This window comes from Pimephales promelas, chromosome 17 (assembly GCF_988280905.1).
Source record: "Pimephales promelas chromosome 17, fPimPro1.hap1.1, whole genome shotgun sequence".
Lineage (NCBI taxonomy): Eukaryota > Metazoa > Chordata > Actinopteri > Cypriniformes > Leuciscidae > Pimephales > Pimephales promelas.
Genome location: NC_142785.1, coordinates 33798389 through 33810380, shown reverse-complemented (window position 1 = coordinate 33810380; position 11992 = coordinate 33798389). Strand labels below are relative to the sequence as shown.

General features: G+C 43.9%; 1 protein-coding gene across 1 annotated transcript; it reads right to left on the bottom strand.

Annotated features, from left to right (window-relative positions):
- Nucleotides 1–3031: 3031 nt before the first annotated feature.
- Nucleotides 3032–11879, bottom strand: mmp21 (matrix metallopeptidase 21). Its single transcript, XM_039651182.2, has 7 exons — nucleotides 11396–11879; nucleotides 8909–9512; nucleotides 8364–8503; nucleotides 7352–7493; nucleotides 6986–7243; nucleotides 6412–6584; nucleotides 3032–3939 (listed from the first exon to the last, which is right to left on the bottom strand). Exons 1-7 carry the CDS (start codon nucleotides 11537–11539, stop codon nucleotides 3643–3645), a joined length of 1758 nt encoding a protein of 585 aa, XP_039507116.2. The 5' UTR covers nucleotides 11540–11879; the 3' UTR covers nucleotides 3032–3642.
- Between the last annotated feature and the right edge of the window lie 113 nt (nucleotides 11880–11992).

The window sequence follows — 11992 nt, the reverse complement described above, 5'->3', positions numbered from 1 at the left end:
CGATATAATCGATTTTGAAGTACTAAAGTAACTAAAAACTCTAAAACTTAATAAAAAAACAGACATTAAAATGAAAAATTAAAATAGACATATTTTAAGACATAAAAAACTAATATTACATAACTTTACAAAAAATACAAAATTCGAAATATTAATTAAATTTTTTTTAAAAAAATTCAAAAATAATTTAATTAAAATTGAATTTAAATTTTTTAAATTCAAAAATAATAATAGTATATCAATGATACTAAAAATAACACTTGTTATTTTAGTAACATTTGAGTACAGATGAAACTATTTGTATTGTAAAAAGTATAAATAAATAATTATTAAAAGTGAATTGACTTGCTGCTTCATATTTTTGTGGAAAGTCATAGAATATAATTTTTTTTAATTAATTTATTCACTTGTATCCAATTTTTTTCAAAACTCCTTGATGAATAAAATGTTCAAAAGAACAGCATTTATTTGAATGTTTTATTACAATGTAAAAGTTCATTCAATGCATCCCTTCTAAATAAAAGTATTCATTTTTTTTATGGGTTTGAATGTCAAACCTCATTTCAAACTTCAGATCTGGAGTCAATGTGATGTTGAATGAGATTTCAGAGCTGCAGAGGAAGGGAATAGCTATTATTAGTGAAGAATAAAATATTATGGCTTCAGAGAACGAGCAATAGTGTATTTTTAGCTTGCGTTACACTATGCAAATGATCTATTTATCAGATAGGCCTAAATAATGACCGAGTGTTAATTTATGTGGAATTACTGTTGTAAACACGATGATTAATCCGGGGATATCAGCATGTTACACGAGGTCACGTGACGAGTGTGTTTCTGCAACACAACAGATGTTAACAGCCTCGTCTCATTAGCGCAATCCGCAAACACTGATAATTGTGTGGTTACACTCTAATGTGTGTCCTGCGGGGCCGACCTGTGGGATTTGATCAGTAGTGAGTCCCTCTCCACTTCCTTCTTATTAATATGCAAATGAGGGTCTCTGACAGCAGCGAATCACGTGTTCAGTGACGGTGTGAACGCGCGCGCCTCATCTGCGTTTAGATCTGTAAACTGTTTTGAATGAATGATATGAATGAATGATACGTGTGTGTGTTTTTGATAGTGTGTGAGTTTGTGTCTTCAGGCCTATGGCTCTCTCTCTCTCTCTCTCTCTCTGTGTGTGTGTGTGTGTGTGTGTGTGTGTGTGTGTGTGTGTGTGTGTGTGTGTGTGTGTGTGTGTGTGTGTTGTTCGGCCAGCCTGTGCGGGACAGATAACAGGGTCATGTGAGTCTATGAAATAATGAAGGACCAGAACATCAGGGTGTAATGACATCATTATCTCCGCGTGGAATCACACACACACACACACACACACACACACACACACACACACACACACATTCGGGGAAAGCGGACTCGGCCCGTAATCACTCTCTCCGGTGTGTGTCGCCGGTTTTTATGAGACATTCACATCACGCTTGACGGAGCAGAAACACACACACCCCCCCCCCCACACACACACACACACACACACACACGAGTCTCTCGAAACTGCTGAAACACGGCTGTGTTGTAACACACTTCTGCCGAGTCTCAGTGTGTGTGTGTGTGTGTGTGTGTGTGTGTCCAGTGCAGTTTCTACAGAACAGGGATCTACATCATTTGTGTCACATATTTAATTCTATTACACTAGAGAATAGAGAGTTTTACCAATTACATTTTAAGGATTCTGTGAAATACACGTTGCATTCAATCAGACACACACACACACACACACACACACTGCTGAACACACACACTCAATCACTCACACACACACACACACACACACACAAACACATGTACTGCTGAACACACACACACACACTGCTGAACACACACACAGACACACACTGCTGAACACACACACACACACACACACTGCTGAACACACACACAGACACACACACACACACACACTGCTGAACACACACACACACACACACACACACACACTGCTGAACACACACACACACACACACACACACACACACACACACTGTTGAGTTCAAAGGTAACGAGCAGAACATGGAAACAATTTCCTCAAAAACTATTATGGATAATTTAGTCAAACATCGAAACACTCGTTTGCATCTCATTAACTGACCGTTAGAGCGGCTTCATTTGCTGCGGTCGTCTAGAGCGGTGATGTGATGAGGTCATCCTGATCATACTTACACTCAAATCTGATTTGATATGAATATTTAGACATGCAGTTACGCGTTTCATGCAATATTCTGGAATATCATCATCATCATCATCATCATCATCATCATATTAAAAGGTTTGTGCTCCGATCCACTGCATGAATGCTTATTAGTTCTGATGTGTGTGTGTGTGTGTAACATGTTGACAAGAAATTACTTCTCTGATGGAAATATTCATAAGTTATCACTGGAGAACAAGCTAATGAAAGCTTTCACAAAACAGAATCATTTCCAGTGTGTGTGTGTGTGTGTGTGTGTGTCCCATCAGCCCAAGCAACGCTGTAAACAATGTAATTCTGCATAATGCTCATAGTCTTTGCTCAAACGTTTCCATAGTAACAGATATCTCAGTCATATCTTTAATGAAAAGGTAATCTGAGACCTGGAGTATTCCTCACATCAACAGTGTAAACACACACACACACACACACACACACATTTTCTCTCTCTCTAATATATGAACACTTACTGTTAATTAATTGAAGACATTTGCACACTAATATAGTTGTAATTTATCATTCCAGTAATGAAAACTATACAGAATTTTACTCTTATTTTAAGATCAATATCCAATAGTTATTAACCCCTAGAAGACCACTGGACCAAAGGAGACTTTTATTTAATTATGCCTTCTATTCAATTATCTGCCTCTATATGAAGCTAATTTTTCATTTTTTAGAAAAAGCTTAATATGTTAATTTATGTTTTATTTAATGTAATTTATACTAAATTCTTATATACAATCCTAAATGTCAAGGTTTAGTCTGAAACGACACAAGGGAAGACATCCACACGTTTATTCTGAAACAACACGTTCATAAACAAATAATAAATAAGTTAAAGAGTGAATCATACTCCAGCAAACAGTGTAAATAAATACATGTTTTTGTCAAGTTGTACATGTTGATTGACATACACAAATAATATTTGAATTATTTCAGTGATTTTGTGCTCAACTTAATAACAACACTAAGGCAATATGGTAACATAAAAATATCATTTTAGTATATGAACTGTATATTCCAGTCTCCAGTAATTAGTTATAAGCTGAAAATGTTCTCACACAACAGCTCTCAAAGATCATTTGCATATTTTGTTCATATTCAAAAATGCTGCAAAAACATGCAGTTCTGCCATTAATGATGCAGGTGAGGCAAGTCATAAAAATGTCACATTAAAATAAATAAATAAATACATTTTATACAAAATGCACATCACAGATGAGTGTGTGTGTGTGTGTGTGTGTGAGTCACCTGCGAGCGGTCCTCAGAGAGCTGTGGTGCACGTCACAGATGAGTGTGTGTGTGTGTGTGTGAGCGTGTCACCTGCGAGCGGTCCTCAGAGAGCTGTGGTGCACGTCACAGATGAGTGTGTGTGTGTGTGTGTGAGCGTGTCACCTGCGAGCGGTCCTCAGAGAGCTGTGGTGCACGTCACAGATGTCGAACCACTGCTGGTCCAGCTCTCTGCGGGGCAACAGGACACTCGTCGAGAGAGAAGCTCTTCGTCTGCTCGACACTCGCCAGAACCCCGAGCCCTTCAGCAGGAACACACTGTTGTGTGTGTAGGAGAAGTACGCAGCGTCCAGGTGACCGATCGGGTGATTCCCGGGAACAAAAGCAGGAAAAACCTCAGAGAGGAGTCGTGGAGAAGAGGAGGCCAAGCGGTTCCTGCGCACGTCGAACCTGAACACCTGGACATCCATATTGAGCAATTACTACAGATATTACCACTCGACTCACTCGACTCACTGCACTCGACTCACTTGACTCACTGCACTCGACTCACTGCACTCCACTCACTGCACTCGACTCACTTGACTCACTGCACTCGACTCACTGCACTCCACTCGACTCACTTGACTCACTCCACTCACTGCACTCGACTCACTTAACTCACCGCACTCGACTCACCGCACTTGACTCATTCGACTCACCGCACTTGACTCACCGCACTCGACTCACTCAACTTACTCAACTCACCGCACTCGACTCACTCAACTCACCACCCTCGACTCACCGCACTTCACTCATTCAACTCGCCGCACTCGACTCACCACACTCGACTCACCGCAGTTGACTCATTCGACTCACCGCACTTGACTCATTCAACTCACCGCACTTGACTCATTCGACTCACCGCACTCGACTCACCGCACTTGACTCACTTGACTCACCGCACTCCAATCACTCGACTCACCGCACTCGACTCACCACATTCGACTCACCGCACTCGACTCATTCGACTCACCGCACTCGATTCACCGCACTCGACTCATTCAACTCACCGCACTCAACTCACCGCACTTGATTCACTGCACTCGACTCACTCGACTCACCGCACTTGACTCACGGCACTCGACTCACTGCACTCGACTCACTCACACTCGACTCACCACACTCGACTCACTCGACTTACTGCACTCGACTCATTCGACTCACTGCACTCGACTCACCGCACTCAGCTCACTTGACTCCCCCCCCCTCACTCGACTCACCGCACTCGACTCACCGCATTTGACTCACAGTACTCGACTCACTGCACTCAACTCAATCAACTCACCGCACTCGACTCACCGCACTCGACTCACCACACTCGACTCACCGCATTCGACTCACTCGACTCACCAAACTCGACTCACCGCACTCGATTCGCCGCACTCAACTCGCCACACTCGACTCACCGCACTTGACTCATTCGATTCACCGTACTTGACTCACCGCACTCGACTTACCGCACTCGACTCACCGCACTCGACTCACCGCACTCGACTCACCACACTCGACTCACCGCACTTGACTCATTCGACTCACCGCACTTGACTTATTCAACTCACCGCACTCGACTCATTCGACTCACCGCACTCGACTCACTGCACTCGACTCACCGCACTTGACTCACCGCACTCGAATCACTCGACTCACCGCACTCGACTCACCACATTCGACTCATTCGACTCACCGCACTCGATTCACCGCACTCGACTCATTCAACTCACCGCACTCAACTCACCGCACTTGATTCACTGCACTCGACTCACTCGACTCGCCACACTTGACTCACGGCACTCGACTCACCGCACTTGACTCACGGCACTCGACTCACTCCACTCGACTCACCGCACTCGACTCACTCGACTCACCACACTCGACTCACCGCACTCGACTCACCGCACTTGACTCATTCGACTCACCGCACTTGACTCACCGCACTCGACTCACCGCACTCGACTCACCGCACTCGACTCATTCGACTCACCGCACTTGACTCATTCGACTCACCGCACTCGACTCACTGCACTCGACTCACCGCACTTGACTCACTCGACTCACCGTACTCGAATCACTCGACTCACCGCACTCGACTCACCGCACTCGACTCACCGCACTCGACTCACCACATTCGACTCACCGCACTCGACTCATTCGACTCACCGCACTCGATTCACCGCACTCGACTCATTCAACTCACCGCACTCAACTCACCGCACTTGATTCACTGCACTCGACTCACTCGACTCACCACACTTGACTCACGGCACTCGACTCACCGCACTTGACTCACGGCACTCGACTCACTGCACTCGACTCACTCACACTCGACTCACCGCACTCGACTCACTCGACTTACCGCACTCGACTCATTCGACTCACTGCACTCGACTCACCGCACTCGGCTCACTTGACTCACGGCACTCGACTCACCGCACTCGACTCACCGCATTTGACTCACAGTACTCGACTCACTGCACTCAACTCAATCAACTCACCGCACTCGACTCACCGCACTCGACTCATTCGACTCACTGCACTCGACTCACCGCACTCGACTCATTCGACTCACTGCACTCGACTTACCGCACTCGGCTCACTTGACTCACCGCACTCGACTCACCGCATTTGACTCACAGTACTCGACTCACCGCACTCGACTCACCGCACTCGACTCACCGCACTCTCTAAAATTTGGACGAACTATATACTATATATATATATATATATATATATTATCATTATCCACAATAAATATTGTTGCATTTTTGTATTGTGATATATTGTGGCACATAATCTAGCTACTATTGGTTATAAACTTTCTGACCAAACAACCTCTTCGTCTTGCACTGTCAAAAAGCAGCATGTAATTGTAAAACACGAGCAGCTGTTACCTGTGAGCCTTTAAAAAAGTAGATATGAGCGTCTCTCCTGTCGTAGTATGCAGTGTCCAGTGGTCCAGACACACCGGGAAAGCCTTCAGAGATCAGGCGAGGATACGAGTGTCCGTCAGAGTCCTCCGTGAACACCTGATCATTCTCACTGTCATAACGCCAGTACTGCACACCTGCGACAACAAGACACCCATGCTAATACCTGTGCAGTACACGGACACATCGTACTGCAGGAAACTTCATACAATGGGCGATAAAATATGCAAACAGCAAAATACAAATGTATGCAAATACATAATGCAAATGGAAATTAGGCAACTGCACAATGCAAAATTTGTAAATACACAATGCAAAATAACACAACTGTAAAATATGCAACTGCACAATGCAAAAAAAAAAATCGAAATGCAAAATACGTAAATGCACAATATTACAAAAGTCCACTGTTTACTGCTCACACACGAAACTTTCTTTTCAGGGACAGGAGATGCAAATGATCTCAAGCTTTAATCTCTATGTACTATGCGTCTTGATTAGATGATGTTTTTGGAACTCTTATGAAGTAAATAAACACCTTTAAAGAAGTAGACCGCGTCTGTTTTGCGGTTCCACACGTGAATGTAAGCGTCCACGCCACCGGAGGGCAGCCCGTGCCACCCCACCTGCACCGCCACCGGATCCCCGAAGCGCGTTCTGTTCTTACGGTTCTCATACAGCCAGTACAGGCCGCCCCGCATGAAGTATGTGTTAAAACGCACCACGACCTCACCGTAGGGCGTCTGCTCCTTCCTGATCCAATCAAACACGGTACTGAAGCCACCCGTACACACACCTAAGCCAGAAAACAATGAGATTGATTCAAAATTATACTTCAATGTATGCTTGAAGAAAACTAATCTTTTTTTATATTTGAATAAAAATGATCTCAGGTGGGTCTCACCGTACAGGCTCTGAATAGACTTTCTGTCCATCCAGTCGAGCTCGAAGCCGCCGTCCTGGGGAAGGTAACTGGGCTGCATGATGGATCCGGGCCGGTAGATGTGAGGAAGCCCTAAAACATGCCCGATCTCATGAACCGCTACCTGAATGAAACATCGCAGTCAGAGACTCAGATGCACAAGTGAAAGTGGCAGAGATTTGTATTCTATTCAATTTAATGCATCCGTGAGCAGTTGTTTTATTAAATCAGTTTTTTTTTACACTGGAGGTAGGCTATCCTAATCTTCAAACATCAAAAATGTCTCTTTTGCAGTATCTCTTCTATTCCCTGATGACGAGGGCGGGGCTATAACCTGTCACTCACACACGAGATCAGCCAATAGCAAACCTCAACCATCCAATCAATTCCCCAAGGACAAAATCAACAAAATACAAAATACCGCCCTACAAAATACAAATGCAAAATATGCAAACTGCAAAATACAAATGAGAAATGCAAATTAAAGCAAAATAGGCAAATTAATGCAAAATACAAATGCAAATAAATGCAAAACATGCAAATGCACAATGCAAGATAATGCAAAATATAAATGCGAAATATGCAAATGCACAATGCAAAATAATGCAAAATATAAATGCGAAATATGCAAATGCACAATGCAAGATAATGCAAAATATAAATGCGAAATATGCAAATGCACAATGCAAGATAATGCAAAATATAAATGCGAAATATGCAAATGCACAATGCAAAATAATGCAAAATATAAATGCGAAATATGCAAATGCACAATGCAAAATAATGCAAAATATAAATGCGAAATATGCAAATGCCCAATGCAAAATAATGCATTGTGCCCCACCCTAAAATCCAGCCCCACTCTACATTTGTTCTTGATCCAGAAGCGCTTTACTCTGATATATGGCAGAAAAGATGAGAGTGACTTTATCTGTAAGTGAACCTAGTCTGGTTTCTCTGAGCTTCTGTGGTTCAGTGCATGGTCTCACATTACCTTCAGAAGACTGATCCCGTTGCCAGTGTTTGGGACAGTGAAATGTTCATCATCGTCGAAGTGAATGTCTCCGAGGAACCACGCATGAGCAAACTCTCGGCCCGCGCCGTCAAACCGCTGAGAGCAGCCCAGGTGTCGGCCTGTAGGGGGCAGCAGAGGCTGCGTTACCAAAGAGTTCGCTACGTGAAAATATAACACGTCAAGTGAAAATAAAGAGCTGAGGTTTTAGACTGACTTTCAGTGCTGCACCAAAATGAATAAATTACAACAGAAATATAATACTACTATTATATAAAACGTATTTAAACTATTTGATTCACACAATTTAACCAATTAATATAGTGGTAAAGCACCGATTTTACAATCTCTGTCAATCTCTACAATCGTTGATGTGGTAGTTGCTTAGGTTGTCAATGGAGGGACAGAAATCTCTCAGATTTCATTCAAAAGATCTTCGTTAGTGTTTATAAGATGAATGAAAGAGGTTTGGAACGACATGAGGGTGAGTAATTAATGACAGAATTACAATTTGACAGTGAACCGACCTGTCCCGAAGCCCAGTCTGATGTCGATGTCTTCCAGAGGAGAGTGAACGTCCTCCACAAACTGCAGCGGGGAAACTTCACTCCACATGCGGAAGGCGAGTCTGAAGATGTACTTCTGCTCCTCGATGGACAGCTGACTGCTGTAACCTTCCCCGATCAGACGCCACTTCAGAAGAGTCTTGGAGAACGCCATGTGTCCGGCATCTCTCCTCCTCCTGCTCTTCAGAAGAGCTTCCAGGTGCCGTTTCTTCCTCACCGGAGGTGGAGTATTACTGGATGTCCGTGTCTCAGCATCAGTGTGATCGAGTGTCGTGGTGCTGTCGGGCTCGGCAGTAGAATCCGGTTCCTCGTTCTGATCCGGGACGCCACATCTGGGTTTATTCATGGCTGCTTTGGTGGCGTCGTCAAACACGCCCGTGACCGGAAGAGCATTGAGCCTCTGGAAGTCCTTCAGCGCCGTGAGGAACTGGAGATCATGCGATGTGGATCCGGCCTCCTGCAGGTCCAGAGAGACACCGATGTCCATCTCACCCGAAGCTTCTGCTGAGGTCTGAGGCTCATCGACGTCTCCTGCTTTAATGAACCCATACTTAGACAGAAACACCTACAATAATACAGAAAGAGGCAGAGATTATAGATCAATCATCAAACCTACTTAGTAGAACACAGACAGACAGATAGATAGACAGACAGACAGACAGACAGACAGACAGACAGACAGACAGACAGACAGACAGACAGACAGACAGACAGACAGACAGACAGACAGACCGACCGACAGACCGACCGACCGACCGACCGACCGACCGACAGACAGACAGACAGACAGACAGACAGACAGATAGATAGACAGACAGACAGACAGACAGATACACAGATAGATAGACAGACAGACAGACAGACAGATAGATAGATAGATAGATAGACAGACAGACAGACAGACAGATACACAGACAGATAGACAGACAGACAGACAGACAAACAGATAGATAGATAGGTAATAAGATAAGATAATAAGATAGGTAACTAGGCAATGAGAGTCTTCTACATGATTAAAAATACAATTAGACATGAAATTCCAATTCGAACCTGGCTAAAAATCCTAAAAGCAATAATTGAACCCATTGCTCTGTATGGCAGCGAGATATGGGGACCTCTAAAAACCCAAGATTTCTCAAAATGGGAAAAAGAAGAAATTGAAACTCTGCATACCCAAATTTGCAAAAACATCCTAAAAGTGAACAGAGCGACACCAAACAACTCATGCAGAGCTGAATTAGGACAATACCCCCTGTTGATCAGCATCCAGAAAAGAGCTATAAAGTTCTACCAGCATCTAAAGCACAGCGACCCGAGCTCATACCAGGCCGAAGCCCTGCGGTGTCAGGAGCAGAACCGGCCCCGGAGCGCACTCTCACAGCTGATGCTCAAACTACAGCCCGACCCGCACAGCACTGTCTGCTGGCCCAACCAAATTATACAATTACAAAAACTAAATTACATTAACTATTGGAAAGATGCTACTAAATCACAAAAGAAGATGGAACTCTATTTAAACCTCAAAAGAGATTATAAACCAGCAGAATACCTGAGCTGTGTGAAAGAGCATAAAGTGAGAAAGACCCTGACCAGATACAGGCTGAGTGACCACAGTCTGGCCGTAGAGAGAGGACGGCACCGGCAGAGATGGCAGCCGCGAGAGCTGAGACTGTGTTCACTGTGCTCTCAGAGAGAGGTGGAGACAGAAGAACACTTCCTCATTCACTGTGATCATTATCATAGCATTAGATCAGACTATTTCTCTAGATTCCAACAACTAGATCCAAATTTTATGGCATTGCCAAATTCAGAAAAATTAATTCATATTTTGGGAGAAAACTCCAGCTCAATCACAACAGCAGCAGACTATGTAACAGCCTGCCACAAACTACGAGAGTCAGCCAGTGGACAAAACTAAAGTCTGAAAGTTGGTTAAAAAAAAAAAAAAAAAAAAAACTTTTTTTTTTTTGTTTGTTTATTTGTTTATTTATTTATTTATTTTGTTTGTTTGTTTTCTGATATATATGCATGTATTTCATGCATTTGTTTACTGATTCATTTACTGATTATTTGTTCATTGCCTATGTAATGGCCAATGCTTTGGCAATACTGTATAAGTCATGCCAATAAAGCTCATTTGAATTTGAATTTGAATTTGATAGATAGATAGATAGATAGATAGACAGACAGACAGACAGACAGACAGACAGACAGACAGACAGATACACAGATAGATAGACAGACAGACAGACAGATAGACAGACAGACAGACAGACAGACAGACAGACAGACAGACAGACAGACAGACAGACAGACAGACAGACAGACAGACAGACAGACAGACAGACAGACAGATAGATAGATAGATAGATAGATAGATAGATAGATAGATAGATAGATAGATAGATAGATAGATAGATAGATAGATAGATAGATAGATAGATAGACCTCTGCAGTGTCGGTGTCGGTGATGAGCTCAGCCTGATGGATGTCGTTCAGCACATCTGAATGATCTCTGCTGTGGAAGATCTTCTCTGCACTGATGAAGATGAAGGACCGGAGGATGAAGATCAGCCGGATCGCGACCAGCATCGTTAGAGTCTGTCAGTACTGAGACTCGTGTGTGTGTGAGAGAGACACAACTGTGAATGCGACTGAACGCGACACGCGGTTTAACTTTAATGTCTATCGATTATAGAGGGGGCGTGTCTTTATGACTACCTCACGTGCTCGCGCCTCTGTGTGAACCAGCGGAGGATTATTTAAACACAGAGACTGAACACCGACACCTTCATATGAAGCCACGCGACTCACACCTGCCCGAGAAACACACCTGAGCGCGTGCACCTGCCCGAGAAACACACCTGAGCGCGTGCACCCGCCCGAGAAACGCACCTGAGCGCGTGCACCCGCCCGAGAAACACACCTGAGCGCGTGCACCCGCCCGAGAAACACACCTGAGCGCGTGCACCCGCGCGCCACTCACCGGTGTCACTGTCATGATGACACCTGCGTCCATCTCTTACCCTAAATTATATGATTTAA